General features: G+C 38.4%; 1 protein-coding gene across 1 annotated transcript in view; it reads right to left on the minus strand.

Moving 5' to 3' along the window:
* The window catches only part of RETREG1 (reticulophagy regulator 1), a 1,271,534-nt gene that overhangs the window by 73,810 nt on the left and 1,177,672 nt on the right, over nucleotides 1-20,052 (minus strand). The window contains exon 7 of the mRNA XM_044065221.1: nucleotides 17,087-17,151. Within this exon, the coding sequence (XP_043921156.1) occupies nucleotides 17,087-17,151 (65 nt within the window). The remainder of the gene's footprint in view (nucleotides 1-17,086; nucleotides 17,152-20,052) is intronic.

The following is a 20,052-nucleotide window of genomic DNA, read 5'->3' on the forward strand; positions in this document are numbered from 1 at the left end:
ATGTGCCTTGGGCAGTCTTTCCCTGAAAATGGCCCCCCACCCTATCAGGGAAGCATCAGTGGTCACAGTGGCTACTGGGGGTGGCACAAAGGGTCGTCCTATTGTGACACGAAGAGACATCAACCACCACCGAAGGTCCCTCTTGCAAGAGTTTGTGATGAGAATCATATGGTTCATTGACAATTTCTGGTAAGAACATTGAGCAAACAGGAGCCATTGAAGAATTTGCATATGCATCCTTGCGAGTGGAATGGCTAGAATTGCTGCCGCCATCAAACCTAGTACCTTCAAGACCTCTGCGGCTGTAGCTCTGTTCTTCGACACCAATGAGTTGATGTGTTGGCGAAGAAGTGAGACCCTTTTGACTGGAAGACATAGAGTGGTGGTTGAGGTATCTAACTCTGCTCCTATAAAGACGGTATGCTGCGATGGCAATAAGGCAGACTTTTCAAAGTTGACTGTAATGCCTAAGAGGTTGCAGAGTGTCAGAGTAGATTCTGTTGCCTGAATCAATTGATGCCTGGTGGTGGCGGTAAGGAACTAATCGTCTAGGTATGGAAACACCTGGAATCTTAGATGCCTCAGGTGAGCCGTGACCACTGCCATGCATTTGGTGAATACTCTGGGGGCTGTAGTGAGACCAAAGAGCAGGGCTCGAAACTAGTAGTGATTGGCTCCCAGCCAGAAATGCAGGTGATCTCTGGAGTGCCTGTCCATCTTTATGTGGTACTACGTGTCCTTGAGATTGATGGAGCACATCCAATCGCCTTTCCCTAAAAAGGGAAGAATGACCTAAAGCATGACCATTCTGAACATCTCTATTTTTACAAATTGGTTGAGTCTGCTGAGGTCCAAGATAGGTCTCCAGTGCCCAGTTTTCTTTGGAACCAAAAAGAATCTTGAGTAAATTCCGAATCCTGCTTGGTCTGTTGGGACTGGCTGGATGACTCTTTTTTTCTAGCAATTTGCAAACCTTTATAGTTGCTTGTTCCCTGAAACTGGGAGGAACATCTGGGAATCTGTTGACAGGAGTGGGAGGGGAATAGAACGGTATGAAATACCCTCTGGAAATGATGCATTGTACCCAGGTATCGGATGTTATGCTTAGCCAGGCTTCTGGGTACAAAGATAAGCAAACCCCGACTGCCTCCAGAACCAGACAGCCGGGTCTCCTTTCAGGAGCACTGGAAGGGCTGACCAGAGAACTGGCCTCTGTCACCCTGCTGTTGTGGACCCCCCTTCCACGCGGGTGGCATCTTCCATTATAACCACCTCCTCTGCCTCTAGAGGGGGTTTCACCACATGTGTCCTGAAAGGCTCCTTGTGCTTTTCGGAGCCACATCTTTCTGCCCTTAGGGCCCTTGGGATAGGGCCGAGTAGGGGTAGAAAAACGGACTTTGACAGCAGATAGAGTCTTGCCTTCCTGCTTACACCTGGTTAGAGTTTCCTTTACCTTGGGCCCAAACAGGGATGAGCCATCAAATGGGGTGTTGATAAAGGAAGACTTGAAAGGCTCCGCAAAGGAACAGAGATGCATCCAGGCTTGTCTACGCAGAGCAATGCCTGAACTAGCGGCTCTACTCAAACCATCAGCTGTGTAAGATATGAGATGCATGGACAAGTTCACAATTGAGTTTAGGGTAGCAAGCTGGGTGTTGACTTTGTCAGCAACCCCTGCAGCTACCGTACCCTGGAGAGTATCTCCTAGTTCTTTCAGGAGATCTCTTTGTAGTCTTGTAAAATGGGTTAAATAATTCAGTGATCAAAGGGAAAAAGTCACTGAACTAAACATGCATTTCCCATATCTATCCATGATCCTGGAATCTCTGTTATGAGGATGGATAGATGAGGACGTCTCAGACATTTCCTTTTTGGTGGCTGCCGCCACCACCATGGCATCAACAGGCACTCCCTTAGTCAAAAAATCTTTGTCCACTGGGGCAGAGATGAACTTATTTGGCTTCCGAGGGACAGGTTCCATGGCCTCCGGAGACTCCCACGCCTTACGAGAGATCAGCTCGATGAGCTCATCATAAGGCGGAGACACCCAAGAGATGGAAGGTTGAGACCCAAAAGCCTTTAAGAGTGCTGACTCATCTTCAGTAGGGCTTTTGGACTGCCAACCACCCCTCTGATTAAGGATCTCTAATATCTCCGCAAAGGAGATATCCTCAGAGGGGGATCAAGGCGACCCTTCTGACTCATCCAAGTCAGTGTCAGATGTCAAAGACTCCTGTGGGGAGTCTAAGTGCCTCCTCTTGCACAGTCTCTTCCTGGGTACATCCTCAGTGGGGGCTTCTGGGGAGGTCTCAGAAGAGCAGTGGGTGCCCTGTGGGGCTACTTGAGGCTCAGGGTCTCTACGCTTGGGTTGACCGGTAGAAGCAGGAATGGACACAGGTGCTTGAGGGGAGGAGGAAGCCAGATCTGATGCTGATGATGTCTTTGGAGACTGGACTCTACTCATGGCATCGAAGGCACCATGGCTCCGACGAGAAGGGGTAGATGGATCCGAAGGGACCATCCCATCCTCCTGCACTGAGGCCATGGGCTCCATGCCTGAGGTAGGAGCCAAGCTCATCTGAGCCGAAGCCCCGAGAGGAAGAGTCAGCACCGACAAATTGGTACGACTATCCTCTCCAGACCTGACAGGAGAGTGTCGGCTCTTAGAGTCCCTGGTCGGTGCCAAGAACGTCCGAGTAGATGGAACTGATAACACCGGAGCAGATCGCGGCTCCACAGGCTCAACAACTATCAGGCCGGGCTCCTCCAGCTCCGAAAGTCCTGTATGGCTCGGAGGAGGAGCAGTCAAGTCCAGGTTAATGGTCTTTGGTTCCGACGAAGGCGTTGGAGTCTACAACAATTTGGCAAGGCCTGGTGCTCACAAAAGCTTCTGCACCAACCAGTCCATATCCAGATCTGAGAGGCTGACAAAAGACTTCAAGGAGTGCACTGCAGGTGCTGATTGGAGCAGAGGAGATGAGGGAATCTCAGAAACCAGCTCCAAAGCTGAGAGCTGGCTCTGAACAGAAGGGACACTCGGTTCCAAGGGCAGTGGAACCGATGACCCTACACCCTCCATTTTTTTTAGACTTTTTTGATACTTTGGAGTCATCTGAAGACTTGGATGACTTAGAAGATTTACTAGCACCATCCTGGTCACCCAGTGCTTCTGAGAAGGGGTGCTGAAGTAAACCCCTATCTACCAATTTCCTCCTCCTCTCTAAAAGTACCCTGGAAGAGAAGGAGTGACAGATGCTACAAGAGACTTGGAGGTGTAATGACCCCAGATAATAAACACACTGAACGTGCCCATCAGTGACTGACATTTTGTTGTCCACAATCTGGACATTTTTTGAAGCCAGATTTAGGATGTGGCTTCTCTTTCTCATCAGACATCTCTTCTTAAATCTAGACAAATTTAAACAACGGAAAGAAAAATCAAGAAAGTATCTAAATAACTACTGACTAAGATAGTTAAATACAAGGCCAATGCTATAGAAAAAAACAAGCCAACACAGGGCACTTATCTAAATCTAAATTTAAGTCTAAATCTATACATATATACATATATATATATATATATATATATATATATATATATAAACTTTCCTAACAAGAAAGTCAAGAAAAAGTTTTTAAAACTTGCAAATAGACGAATCTAGCCAATAAAATTGGTCTGAGCTATCTGGAACACCGAGATCTGTGCCGCGGCAAACTAGATCTGAGGTAATTCCAGCAGTGCATCATGGGATAAAGGGCTTGGTCTCGAGCTACTGGCAAACCTTGAACTTTGCTAACGCTGAACCCATCAGTGAGAATAAATGGCGAACTTTAACAACTTCACATGGGGTATTTAGGTAGTGACATACAGCAATATATTCTGCCTTGGAATAATCCCTTAATATGCTAAACAATTCAGTGATAACATACACTATGGTCTAAACTGCTGCACGTGGCAGGGACAGCAAATGTTGAGTACTACATGCTACCAGTTCTAGGGCAGCCGAGCCTCAAGTTGGCATACTGACGGTAAAGGCCCGGCTGTAGTCCTTCTTGAATAAAATCCTTAGAGACATAAATCATGCTGTGGCAAACAGAATTATTTCTAAACAGAATAGCAGCATTCTGAGACTCACAAAATGCAACTGTAATAAGTTACACTTAATGGCTAGCTAATATATATATATATATATATATATATATATATATATATATATATATATATATATATATATATAATCAATGTACACGATCAGCGGTTCCTTAGTTTAGGTAGTACTTTTGGAACATTTTCCAATCAAAACTCACATTCTATCAGGTGATGGTCACACCATGCAATAATTTCTTTTTCATAATCTAAATGACAGTGCAGAGTGTTACATTTCTAGAAGCTTCTCTATTTCTGAAAATATTTCTCACTCTCTTATGTTCACTACATATAACAGTACTCTATTAATATAAAACATGTTATAAATACAAGGTCACAGGCAGAATATCAGTCTTTCTGTCTCTACAATATTGCTAACTGCATCTACAGTAATGCAACTTCTGAAAATGTCTTATAGAAATTATAGGAATTATAAATTCAGCAAACTAGCCAAAGCACCACATTATTCTTCTTTTCCTATTAATAATTGTGTTACAAGAAGTCTGCTTTCATCACCTTCAACAACAGTAGCATTTCTAGGGGCAGACATAGATTTAGCTTAGATGAAAGTCTTCCCAGCTCAGGGCAAATGAACAAAGATCAGTTCATTTTAGCTATGTTTTTCTCAGCAAAATGCAATATATGCAAGACAGTTGTGGACAGAAAACTTAGACACATGTCTTCTAGCATTCTCCTTCTCCATCAAGTAAAATTACATATGATGAAGACATAATCACATCCAAGAAACCTTTGGAATGAGTCTGAAGATCCTCCTGGCGTGATGATCCGTATGGTAATAGATACAAACATATTATCTACAGGTACAGCATTTCCTCCACCTTCAAAAGTGCAAATTCTGACCACAGACTCTTCAGACTATCCTTAGGGAGCCCAAGTTAGGAACCTGCCTGTCCAAGGCAGTTCATGTCAGCGCAGTAAGTCAAGTCATACTAATATGAAGGAAATGAGTGCAGTTTGCAAGGTCTTGACAGTCATACTGAATGGTTTTCATTCAGGTCACCTGCAGATTACCACTGGTAGCTCTACAGTGATGTTGTATACAAACAAACACACCAAAATGTGGAGACTATTTAAACTACTTACTTAATTCAAATATAGCTCCTTAACCATTTCCATAGCACACAGAAATAAAGCCCTGGCTACCATGACCAAAGCAATTCTGGACAGATTACTGACCTGGGTGATGCAGGAACTAGTCAGAAAGGGTGGAGGTGAGTGGCCAATGATAGCTCACCCATTCTTGTGTGAGGAAAGTGGTCTGGTCAACTGTAATGCTGTCTTGAATTACTGATGTAGGTGTATTGCATGGAGCTTAGTAGCTAGGGAGGTGTACTTGTCTCTGCCCAGCTGCAGTTGTCTGGGGGGGGGGGGGTGGAGATATGGAATTAGCCATGCATCTGAAAGGAAGGTGAAAGGCCAAAGACATAATTCACATCTGTAGGCACAAAGTCTGCCACCAGAGGAGTGCCTTTGGTCAAAGTAGGAAAAAGTGTAACCTCCTGAGGGAAAAAGATGGCCCGGGCTTATTTATTTATTTTTTTTGGAAAAAGTGGGAAATATGCGTCTGCGGAGCATGTGCATTAGGTCTAGATGGTCAGGCTGGTTTAGAGAAAAAGTGAATATAAAAACTTGGTTTGTTCTTCAGTTATGGTTCATGTTTCTGCACTCTCTACCTGATCCCTAATTATCCAATAAATAGTAGCTCATTTTGCAAAGGCTTTTGTTAAAGGAGTCCTTCATTTAAGACATTTGTGAAGATGTATTTCTCCTTCTTGGGGTCAAATTTATATTGGAGAAGATAACCTTACCTTCGTTTCAATCAGCAGACTCAACAGAGTTCAAACAGCTTTCAATAAAGACACTTTTCTTTTTTTTTTTTAATTATGTCAGAAAGATTTCAGAGTTACATTTTGTCATGTGTAAATCAGCTTACATAGTGTCCAATACTGAAAGGGAATCATTGAAAGTAAACCTATCTTTTATGCCAAAAGTAATTTCAACAATGACTCAGTCAGTACATTCAAATGTCAGTGCTCTTTGCAAACTGTCAAAATGATAGACAGCAGCACTTGCATCTTGATATTCACAGGCAGCTTATGTTCTGTACAAGAAAAACTATCAGTACATACACAGACTGTCTAATGGCTGGTGGGCACACTGTGTGTGTTTAACTAAGACACAATAAAAATGCTGAAGGCACAGTGAGATTTCATTCTACTATTACAGCAGCCACTTCACTGGCATATTTCACAAATAGTTCTGCACAAGAAATTTTAGATGCTGCAATAGGATCTGCTATCACACTTTCAGAAAATGTTATGAACTGGATACACGATCCAAAAGTAGGAGAGGTTATGGTATGACTCTGCATCCTCTTCCTGTGGGTATGACAACACTGCTTGCGAATCTACTAAGTGTTATGACTTACTGTTACAGTATTCTACCCCAAAAAAGAAAGTACAGCTCTGTTTAAGAACACTTACTCTAACATCTTATGGGGTGGACAAAATGACAATAAAGCTATCCCCTTCCATTTTTCTGATTATAGTTTCTTTCTTTATTGTACATTTACAAAGTTAATTTCTTGTTATGATTGCATTTAATCAGTTTAAAAAAATGCTTACAACAATCACAATTCCCTATGATGCATTGCAGGGCCTGAATAACTGAAGAAATTTTGTTAGCAAGCTATCTTTATGTGGATGTCTTGTGTACCAACCATGGTTCAAAATGATGCTTATGTGAGACACACACAGGTCTTTACAGGGACTATGTATAGCTGATGAAAGCTCAGGCTGGGAATGAAAACCGATATTGTGGGCAAACCCCAAATACTATAATCTACTGTTGAAATGCCAACTCCTCAAACAAGTACTGTTAGGGTAAATATTCTCATGCATAGCTGTACTTTACAGAGCAGTATAGCTCACTCTTCATGACACAGGAAATAGCCTGGGAACCCAGAAAGATATTGGAGAGATGCCACTGCTCCTCTGAGTTGGCAGGAATCAGTCGAGATAACTTTGGGCACCATGTAATGGCAGTTTTTATGTGCAACTTAGAAAACATGTAACCAGGAACAGCCCAGTGGAAGTAGGCCCTATGGCAGACCTAGGATACACTGGCAGGATTATGTCTCTTGGTTTCTCTGGGAATACCTGGGGATCCCACAGGATAAGTTGGAAACTGTTATTGGGGATATGCAAATCTGGTCTACCACTATAATCCCTACCTGGTGTGTGCATATGTGAGTGTGTGTGTGTGTGTGTGTGTGTGTGTGTGTTTATGGCATAAACTGCTCTCATCATCAGATTATGCCACTTCACTGAGTTGTCAGTCTGTATAGTCTCTTAAATCAGGGTAAGCTAAGACTATACAGAAATAAAAAGCAAGGAACTAGAGCTGTACAGTCTTAGGTAGAATATCCACATGTATCTACAGGTAGGTCCCCTTCAAAGGATCGACACTGCAGAACATTGAACCTCTGATCATCAAGGACCAGAGGATCGGAATTCTGCAATATCTAACTCACCAAAAATAAAAAGAAAACCTAAAACGTAAAAACGTCTTATTTCACGTTTTTGCAGGGGGGGGGGCAAGCCTCCCTGCACCTCCCACACCCCATGCTACTTAAATATACCAACTCCAAGATCACACTGCAGTGGACAGAATTGTAACGTTCTCATTCCACTCTGTATGGTGATCTCCATTCACAGGGTTCGATATTGCAGAATTTCGATCCTCTGATCCTCGATGATCAGAGGTTCGATGCTCTGCAATTTTGATCCTTTGAAGGGGACCACTACAGGCACAGTCCATAACAAAACACAGCGAGAACCAAACTGCAGCTGTTAGCTCTGGGCAGTTTAAACAAAAGTCAGATTACAACAGTGTTTGGAAAAATACAACAAAAACACCGCACACAAAAGGAGAAGTAACGGAAGAACTATTATAAAACAAATTTCACAGCAAATTAGCTAGGAGAAAGAAACACACAGAGCAAGTGTATGTGGACATTTTCATTCTTTAATTGTAAGAATGTCTTCAGAAATGAGAAAACTGAAAAGTACACTTCAATAAATACAGAAAAACTGTCAGTCACAATTAAAACATGAAATCAAATGTCCAGCAACAAATGCAACCCAATAAGAAAACCTTATTTGTTTTCAAAAAACTAAAAAACATTTAAAAGACCTATCTGGTCATGAAGCACTGGTGCTCAGGTGAGATAGAGCTTAATAGCCTTATGGAGGGGGGAAGGGACTGGTTCACCCACACCACCTCAAGTATCAGATAATGTTAAGGCTGTCATTAAAGCCAGGCGGAAACTCTACATCTGGAAGTAAGTACACTCCAGTAAATACAGTAAAAAAATAAGACACACTTTAAAAAAGAAAATCTCACTTTAAAAAATCAAATCAAATATCCGGCAAGGAATGCAGCCCAGTATAAAGACTATAGTTGTCTTACAACCTGCTCACAAAAAGTAAACTGTATGGTCAAAGGGAAATGAAGTTCAGTAGAGAGAAAAAGTTAAATAGTTATATGGTGGGGGAAGGGAATAGTTCACCTACACCACCACGAGGCACATTTAATATTAAGGCTTTCATTCAAGCCAGGCCTCCGCATCTAAAGGCAACTGCCACTTAAGTGCAATTACCTCAAGAAGAATGTTATAATCACCAAAAAAATTGTCACAACACGTGCTATGTTTTCCCAGTGTATTGTACAACTCTCGGTGCCTAATAGCTGCATTATGTTCTTTAATTTGATCCGCCAATCTCCTTATAGTATTGCTAATGTAAAAAGATGAACAAGTGCCACAAATGCCACAATAGACCACTGAAGTACTGTTACAATTAAACCTGTTTTTACATGTCACAAAAAATTATGCTTGAATGTGTATTGATCACCTTGGAGAATGTAGAAGCAAGCCACACTCTTATTGCAGGGAAAGCAACCTGCTGGTTGGGAAAATTGTAAAGAGTTGGATAGTGCAAAAAACTGAGGGTCCCTCTTTTCAAAAGCGATGCAGAAAGTTCTGTTTTTTTTTTTATATAACAAAAAGCGGGCTGGGAAGAGCTTCTTATTACTGGTGATAATGTTCCAGTTGCTGTGCAATATTTGTTTAATACCATGCATGACTGCAAATGGGGAGAGGGAAGGTCAGTGTGTGGTTTATACCCGTGGAATTGTCAGTGCTGACCTACAGACCATACTTAAGCATCAAGGAGAATTTGGTAGACCTACCCAGGCAAACCTCTTTGCTAATACGAGCCAACAAGTCTGGAGGATAGTTTCTATCCTTAAAAAAGCCCTGTCAAAAAAGCACATTCATCCAAGAAGATACAGTCCTCAGTGATTAACTAAGAAAGCCTGATGAACTGTCCTCTGATCACATTAGCTTTCATAAAATGTGTAGTCCATATAGTGTAGTCCATATAGTTATTACGGTAGGTCTTTTTGCGAAATATGTTAGAGCTGAAAGACTTAGCACCATTAAGATTACAAAATGAAGTTTAATTAAGGTCTCATCAGAAACGATCGTGTCTGCTTGAAATCACCTACAAATACAGAGCTCAATGCTTCACTGCGTGCAGTGTAACAAGAAAATGTGCAGCTGTGTTCGGTTGGCTGCCTCTGAAATAAACAGACTGGGGTTGACTTCCTTTTTGTTCTGCTTCATAAAGACTTTATTTATTTATTTTGTTAAGCCAGTATAGTCTATTTGTACTACAGTCCATCTTGCTAAATGAAAAGAAAAAAATAAAGAGTTATTACAAAGGGTTAAACCTAGCAAGCACCATCTGCAAGTATATAAACCTCCAGTTGAAACTATGCTAGAGAGAAAGTCACTTAACCAGACAAATCTCCTAAGTGACCTTGAACTGTGGCATTCATAACTAGTAGGTTTACCTGGTTAACAACAAATACTGCTGCTCTTGCAGAATGATATTCCTTTCTTGGAGATTTACATGCATTTGTATAAGGTAAAATACAGGTTTGTGGAAAGTAATTGGTTTCAGGTGTGTGCCTTCACCTTCTTAAGGCCAGGCTAAAATCAGTATGGTAAAAATCACTGGAAAAATAATCAATTGAAGTCTGGAGTGTACATATATATATATATATATATATATATATATATATATATATATATATATATATATATACACACACACACACATTACAAAACCTTTCAGAATCTGTGACAGTCTCCACAGTTTCCGACTTTAAATTTTGAATCAAAGAGGTGTACATGTGCCATGCATCTGCCACTTAAAGCCTTTAGGATGCTGTTTACCAGCTCTCCTCAATCTATCCTTTGTAATCTCAATGTGCAAAAATAATAAAAGCTTAGCTCAGCCTTGCAATTCTGTTTTATGGTATGTGTGTGGTTAGGTGTAAGGCAAAAGACTATGTGCCTGACAACATTCTAGGGTTCTGTCAACTAGATATGTTATGAAGTACAGTTTTGAAGGCCATGTGTACTGTAACACCCTTGCACCTCTGTTCCGACATGTGTTTTGCACTGCACAGTACTTATGTTAAATAAAGATAAACCTTCTCAAATAGTATGACTGCTGAGAGATGCACTTCCCTTGCATGTTTGGACTGTGGGATTTAAGATAAAATCATAGCTGTAATATCTAGCAGTGAGTTGAGTGCTTTGTATCCCCAGAAGTGTTTGAGAACACTTTCAGTTACTCTTTCTTGGGGCTTTTATACTCTTAACCAACCCTGCCATTTAGCAAAGAAGCAGAGTGGAAAATTTATGTGCAATATGCATTACAGCAAATATCAAACATGGAGACAGATTCTGTGCTTTCAAAGAGCAAGTAAACTGAAAAAACTGTGACTACATCACAATGAGTTTGTTTTAAATTGTGAAAGACAGCACTGAAAACTATGATTACAGATGTGACAGATATTATGAACTGTGATGGTCTTGCAAGCCTAACGTAAGAAAGGTGCTTAAAAGCACAGCATTAACAGTGGTCACTGCTAGGCACACCAGAAGAACAGTGAGAAGCTAAAATAGCTTTTAAAAGCTGCAAAAGTTTCTCACGTTACACAAAAAGAAACAAAAGTGTGGCAGAGTGAAGTGTTTAACAGCTTTTAAAACTGTTCATTCAACAGAGGGATACTTTGCTTCTTCCCACCGTCTATGTGGCAGTGCAAAATGTCTTACAACTTTAAGTCTGTAAATTAGTTTGCACTCCTATACTTTTTTGTAACTGGCAGTACATGGAATAGATAAAGCTTTCCTACAAATATTTATTATTGGGTCTGTCTGATCATAACTCACCAGCTATGTCTTCTCAATATGGATGCCAAGATATATAACTCTTGAGCTACACTTCACTAAAGACTCCAAGTGAATTTCTTGACATCCATGTCTTCAACACATAATAAGTTGATTATGACTGGAAACCCAACCATAAGTCTCTGTATAATATGCTGGGGGTGCTGAATGATCCTCACAGCCAATCAAAAGGAAGGGCTGGTATTTCCCCAGGGCATCCCTACTGGAACAGTGTCAATCATAACCTCAATCAATGCACTAAAGAAATCTGTGAACTGCAGTCTAAACAAAATAAAATATAACAAAATGAAACAATCTTGCTTCTTAGAAAACTGAAAAACTAATAAAATGGTAAGAAACAAGAGCAGAAAGTATTTTTTTAAAGAAATCAAGTGACACCCAGACTACTTAACAATTGAAGTGCCATTCTTGAAAACAACATAATATAAATGCTCTTCCCTTTCCATGTAAAATGGCACTGGCCATGTGAGACTAAAGTCCACTATGACAAATGCATTTTCCAAGTATTATCAGTAATAGTTACTGTTTCTGGGTCAATGTAAAATAATTGAATACCAGAGTTTGAATGGAGCTTCACTGGAATCACAAAGACTCAAACCACAAACACTAATAACATTTTGTCACCAAACACATTGAAAGCACAACCACAAACACAGTTCTAAACATTACAACCTACCCTCTGCAAGACACACCACAACTACTCTCATTATCCATTAAATATAATCCCATTCCAGGCCCCAAATGTTAAGCCTAGCTTCTCTAGTTGTTACAGAAATGCATTCAACCAAACACTGTTTTATTTAGTATGTCATTTGACCAAAATGCTTTCAATAATGATCTGACTCAAATGTTCTACTTCTAGTAGTTTTGTTTTTAAATGGTTCCTATTGTTTAGATGATAAAAAGCCATGCAAGTCTATGTTTTCCATCATGTGTTCTAAGAGACTTAGAGAATACATTCCATATCTTCTTCAGAGATGGATGCTTAGTGCATATAATGCTCTAAGGTACTGTTCTGGCAGAAATACCTTCTGCCTTCTATAACATGCAAACATCAGAAGACAAACAGCATGTATACCACTTGATAAGGATAGCAAAAACAGTAGTCCTTCACAATTAAAACTTTTAATCCGCAGATGTCAATGGTAAAAATATCTGGTATGATCCTAAGAGGACTTAATCAGAGAGGTTTACCCAGGATGTTAACTGGAGGTGCCATTATCACAGTTTCCTATTCAGAAATTCAACTTCAGAACTCAGTAGAGTATCTGTGCTCAGTGGGCAGACAGTTTACAAATAAAATAATATAAAGCTATTAGGATTTATGCAAAGGTAGACTTGAAACTAATATATTTTACAAGCTTGTCTGAGCTTCTTATTGGTTGTTAATTGGAACTAAGTACTGGAAACCATTTCTGTTCTGTTAGAATATTGTGTTGGCATATTTCATTTATAGTTACATTTTCAGGAATTTGTATGGGGACTTTTCTACTGTAGTACAGGATTTAACAACTAACGCCCTACTTAACACAGACATTCTCACTAATGTTAGCTACCACATACTCTGCACCATATTTACTACATGCTGGATACACAATGCAGTCTGTCACTGATTTCATATCAGAGGAACACTTTTCTTCCATTTGCAGCAGCTTAGTGGGTTATTATGTTTGCTTCTGATTGTTAGTGATATTTTAAATGATAAGATAATATAGTTAGTTGCAAACAGCTGATTTACTTTTTTCACTAAAGACTAGCATTTGCCTTTGCTCTTCTTCACTGCATATATAACAGAACCTTTTAAATCAGTAAATATACAGAATTTGAGACTACAGCTGATGCTTCTCAGGGAATATGCTACTCAAACTATGACCAGGAAACTGAACAACGAAGATGGAAAACTCAAATGTAATAATTTATGTTACACTGATTTCTTCTTTAGCAGATAAAAATGAATAAGTAATAATGTCCATAAAGAGAACTTAAGCTGGCTTCTCAAAAATGGATCAAAATGGTTCAATTTCAATGTCTATGATTATTGTTTTGCACTTTGGACAGCATATGAATGAAATTACATTAAAGAATCACTGCTTTCTGCAAATTTTAATAAGCAGTCCATGTTAACTATGACTGGGATCCATACCATTCTGGTTGTTTTCAGTGGAATTTTGCCCCCTTTTCTTTGAGAAGTTTACAGATCTCATGCAAAGGTGTTCTTTTTATGGTTTTGTTTTCTTGTAATTAAGTTCCCATCATGAAATATGGGTTTTCTGATTTTAAAATGCATACTGCTTCAGTGGAACTTTGTTTATTGATTACAGCAATCTTGTGTTTGCACATGCTGTAGGCTGATCTGTTGCCATTTACTGTCTGATGATGCAGTTGTTGAAGCAAACAGTTTGTAGTTGGTAGATGTTTTTAGCAGTCTGTAACAGATTTCACTGTATATAAAGGCAGCACAATTAGTCACAAAGTTAGTTTATACAGAAACTCAAATAAATTCAGTTGTATTCAAGTAAAATCAAACAGAGCAGGATAAGGTTCTCTGTAAAGTGCATAATGCTTGTACACAATATACTAACAGAGAAGTAACACAAATAGTTGTCTATCATGGGGATAATCACTTTTAGGAAGAAAATTAGGGGTATATAAACTATTTCTATGCTAGCACCACAGTAAAGGGTGCTTGTGCTACACGTTGACAAGATTACTGCTGAAATTAAAACTTTGGAATACTCTATGCATCAACGAAAATGAAAATGTGATGCAAATGATGAGAATGAAGATGTGATTATGACAATGATAATGTTGATAAAGATTAAACAGTTGATGAAGATGATGTTGACAATGCTATAAGAAAAATGAAGATATAGTGATGGTGATGAAGATAATGACAATGAAGAGGAATATACAATGAATGTGATAAATAGGTGGTAAAGAAGATGCATATGAAGAAGATGATAGCTATTAAGACAAAAATGCAGTGAAGAGGAAGCAAAAGACAATGAAGGAGTGATGATGCCAGTAATCATGTTGACAGATGCTGAAGATTCAATGATGAGGAAGATGAAGATATAATGATGATAATGATGATGACAATAATAATGATGAAGATGCAATGACACTGCAGGCCAAGATGTGATGATGGTGATGAGGTGACGAAGAAGATGATAAAAATGACAGATGTCAATAATAATGAATATGACAATGAAGATACATTGAAGATGGCAAATATGATGCTGATGATGTGATGAAGATGACAGTAAAGATGGTAAAGACACAATGAAGATAAGTCTGACAATGAAGGTGTGATGGAGATGATGAAGATACAATGAAAATGATGGGGTAAAATGGCTGACAAAATAGGTCACCATTTTCATTAGCTCTTCAGCTTCATCACTGCATTTTCATCACATCACAGTCTTCATCACTGACATCATCATTGTATTGACTAATTTTCATTGCTTCTTCATTATATCATCTACATCTAATCTTTGTCATACCATTTTCATCACATGTGCATCACAAACTCCTCTTCACTGGTGTGATAATAATGTAGTGATAATGAAGATGAAGAACCAATGAAAATGGTTGTAAACATACATTATCTTCATCTTTGTCAGTCATCTTCATTGCATCATTTTCATCATATGTTCATCATATTTTTATCATCAGTATTCTCATCTTTGCAATCTTTGTTTTATACCATCATCATCTACATCACATCATCAGCATCAGCTTTGTCATTTTCATATTTACTGCATCTTCTTTGTTTTCCTATCAATTATCATCTTCATTATCATGCAGTCATATTCATCACATCTTTACCTGCAATGTCCCTGCATCTTTATCAATATCAACTTCTTTTTCCTTTTAATCATCACATCCACATCTTTGTTGTCATCTCACCATCACATCCTTGTCATCTTTGTTAGTCATCTTCATTACATCATTTTCATCATATTTTCATTACATCTTTATCATCATAGTCCTCACTTTTGCTATCTTATAGCATCATCATCTTCATCATATTCTTTAGATCAGCATCATCTTTGCATTTTCATCATCTTCACTGCATCTTGTTTTTATTTCAGTCAATATCTTCATCACCTCTCCATCATACTCACTGCAACATCACCAGCAATATCACAGCATCTTCATCAATATTCTTATCATCTTCATTGCCATCTTTATCATCATCATATCCACTTCTTAAACTGCATGTTCATTATTACCTTCATTATTATGTTCATCTTCATTATCACCACATCTTTATGTTATTCATTGAATCTTCATCATCACTAACATCTTCATAATCATTGCATCTTCATCTTTGAATGTTTGTTATCGTTGTCAACATCACTGTTATCTTCATCATCTTTATTTTCATCTTCATCATCACATCTTCATTGTTATCATTATCATCAACTTCATCACATCTTCACTTTCTAAAAATCATACTGCATTCCAAAGGTTTTCACTGCAGCATTAATTCATTCAGTGTATTATGCAAACACCATGTACTGTAGGGTTATCATTGAGATGAGTCACATACCCCTAGTTTTCATCCTAAAAGTTATTATCCCCATGGTAGATAAGGATTCATGTGGTATCTGTATTATTATACTGTATGCAGAGCATTGTGCACTTTACAAGACACTGTATCCTGTTTTATTTTGATTTTACTTGAATAGAACTTTATTTATTGATTGACGGACTAACTGAGCTACATTTGTATGTTGAAATATGCTACAAACTACAGAAAGCACCTACTAGCTAAAAACTATTTGTCCAGACAATTGCATCATCAGAAAGCAAGATCACATGACTTGGAATCAGGAAGTAAGTAGGCAGTTGCTCAGGTGCATTAAATACAAACACAAGTTTACTTTACTTAATAAACATAGTTACACCAAATTAACTAAAGTAAAAACTATATATGTTATAATCAGAAAAAAAACATTTATATGATGAGAGCATAATCACAGCAAAAATACATCGGTAGAAAAATCCTTGTACATGATCTTTAACTCAAAGATCGAGCAGGAAGATGATTAAAGCTTTGCAAAAGTAAGCAGAATTCCAAGTAACTCTAAATCCTATGAAACAGCATTAAATTTCTAGATCAATTCATATCATAACCATCTCTACAACATCATAGCTTTGTGTACAGTTGGACAAAAAGGAGGGTAAACTTTTTGATATAAGTAAAAGCAGGAACTAAAAAAACAAAAGTGATAGCATCAAACTAATCTGTAGAATTATGTGCAAGAAAGTAAGCAGTCTCAAGTTCACCTATACATTTATTTAGATGATTAAAATTTTGTATATTATGTGAAGATGTCAGAAACTGTAATATTTTTATATCGATCTAAATCCAGTTCTTAATATTAGAATGGTTTAAACTTTCCCAATGAAGAAAGATATACTTTCAGAAATATTGCAAGGTTATGTAGAGATTCTAAACCCACTAGTATTATGTACCTACTTCTGAAGTTACAACATAATGAGTTAGCAGACAACTATCATGTTAAAGTGCTGTTTTCCAAAGTACAATATAATTATGCATTAAGACTGCTAAGAAATTTCCAAACCTTAGGACAAAGTGCCGATATATCAGCTTCACTGTTGTCTTCTGAATGCTTTATTTCTGCTTTTTCTGTAATAGAGATATAGAGTGTAATTCATTGTTTTCTGACTTAAATCAATCACTATTAAAATGATTCTTGCAACTGTAAAAATAAGTGTAGCAACTACAGGAAAATATTGTCTGGCTATTGGAAAGCTGTAGTGTTCAGTATCATGCAAACTTGGCAATCTGGAATATAATCAGCTTCCTGCTTACACTGTAAAAACAATCGTGCAGAATCATTGTATGAATGACAATTACAATCATATATGCAAGGTTCTTGTAGAAAACTCCGTGCAGCATGCTAAAGCAGTTAGAAGATGAAGACAATGTGGCTTAGAGACAGAAAAAGTCATATGAGAATACTATGGCAACTGGTTTATAAATTCAGGGTCCATTTCTGATTCCACCTATCTGTAGTACATTTACATATATAATGGAAGAGTTGTGATTCTGTTTGTATTAGTACTAAAATAATTCACTTTACTTATTTTGGTGACCATTTTATTGATTACTTCCTGGCTAGCAGCTGAAACCTGTAGCAGCAATATTTTGTCATTGATTTTTTTTCTGAGGGGACGATACATTGAAAATAAAATCTATGTACTTACCATATCCAGTGATCTGTGTGGGAGTCCTCTACAGCTGGTAACTGTAGGGATTTTCTGTTTTACAATCATTAGTTTAGCATGCACATCATAATATCGACTACCAAGCAAGGACAGCATACTTGGTTCTTGCCCTGCTTATTTCAACCTTGACCACTAGGTGAGCACAGCCTCAGAAGAAAGAAAGAAACAAAAAAGCAACAGCACGCAGGATACTGAAATCTGAATCTGCTGCAATTACACAAAACTCCATGCATGTCCAGCAGACCGATGGGCAATCCTAACAAAGGGGCATGCAAGGTGATTATAAGGACACATGACAAGGGACTGCCACAACTGATATTGTGAGCACATATCTGTTATTTCTGATTATCAAGAACACTCTGCTGTGGATTAACTGCTAGGAAGTAGCTCAAATAGTAAAAGCAAATTTCTATGGACAGTGCTGGCAGTGGCTATACAGTGTAAGATAGGAGTACTGTTTCCTTAAGATACAGGTGCCTTCTGCTTTGTTCAGAGTACCAGCATGTCAGTCATCTGGGCGGTTTTCCATGTACTGCTGTGCAGTCTGTTAAGTAAAGCCAAGAAAGCCGACATCACATCATCTCATATCCATGTAGTTTGTGCTTACATTTAAACTACAGATCCTGCATTGTGTCAGAATCAAATTCATAACTGAAATGACATTTTGTTCACTTGTCATATAGTACAGCAACTGGTATTTTGCTCTTTGCAATGCAGTTTGCATAAGCAATGCAAACTAAATGACTCAGAAATCTGGCTACTCCTCATAGAGTGATAAAGTCCTGACTATGTCCTAGGTAACTCCCTACAGGCTCAGACATCTGCTACCAATAGCTTGGGTATGCCTATCTTTGAGGGGAAGGCTGATTCCAGACTGTCCAATTCTACAATCCCTCAAAGGAGGGGTGGCACCATAAATCTGCAAACATGGTATCCCGCAAGACGTGCAAATGAGCGTTCACTGATGTGGGGAGGATATAATGGCTTCTGAAGTGATATGTGTTACTTTTCCCTCACCCACCGGAGAGTTAGGGCCCATAATATAATATTCAAGGATGCTGAAGCAGGCACAAAATACTGCTGAGTCTAAATATATAAATATCTCTTTGAGTAACCAGCATGAACAGAGGGAAAAGGGTATATATATATATATATATATATATATATATATATATATATATATATATATATATATATATATATGTACATATCTATCTATCTATAGATACACACACACACACACACACACACACACACACACACACACACACACACACACACACACACACACACACACACACACACACACACACACACACACACACCAAAAAAAAATGTTAGTTTGATTTATTTCTGCCTGCAAGTAGAATACCTGAAAACCCTGATAAGGTACAGAGTGCAGTACGTCTTCATGCTGAAAGGGAAGCAGCACTTGTGTACACAATACATCTGTGTTCTAAGATGGTGCTGTATGAGGGAGACAGCGGCTGAGAGACAGAAAGGTTACTGTAGTGGTGAGACAGAAGTTTCATAGTTACTGTGAACCAAGATGAAGCAGTCATATAGCTACCATATTTCCATGAACCAATGACAGTGTTTCCATACTGCCAGTGTTGAAACTAAAACCTTTAGAATACTAATTATTAATAGATATATGTGTATACAATGGTAGATACACAATATAATTTGTTTTATCACTTTAAATTTTTGTGCGGGTTAATTTTACTTGGTGATTTTGATGGCTATTGCTGGTTACGTGATTCAGTTTTAGTTCTTTTAATGTGAGGTTGAGAATGTTTTTAACAGTTTTGATAAAATCCACATGTTGCTGTAGCATGAAAGTCCACAACTGTTTTCGGAATAAAACACATTTTCTCACCAAGACAGGTGGAGGAGTTCCTTTAGTTCTTGGCCATTTGTTTTGTCCTTCATTTCCTTGGCTATAGATCTTTTTGCTACTTTGTTGTTTCTTTGTGAATAAGGTCTGTCTGGTACATGTCTTCTCAGGATACTTGCTGCTTCTTTGTGAATAAGGTCTGGTACGTGTCTTCTCAGGATACTTTGTTGCTTCTTTGTGAATAAGGTCTGGTACGTGTCTTCTCAGGACACTTTGTTGTTTCTTTGTGAATAAGGTCAGGTACATGTCTTCTCTGGATACTTTGTTGTTTCTTTGTGAATAAGGTCAGGTACATGTCTTTTCTGGATACTTTGTTGTTTCTTTGTGAATAAGGTCTGATACGTCTTCTCTTGTTTTGTGTTTCATTTCCTTGGCTGTAGCTCTTTTTGCTAGTTTATTTTT

This window comes from Protopterus annectens, chromosome 3.part0 (assembly GCF_019279795.1).
Source record: "Protopterus annectens isolate FY-2018-M chromosome 3.part0, PAN1.0, whole genome shotgun sequence".
NCBI lineage: Eukaryota > Metazoa > Chordata > Ceratodontiformes > Protopteridae > Protopterus > Protopterus annectens.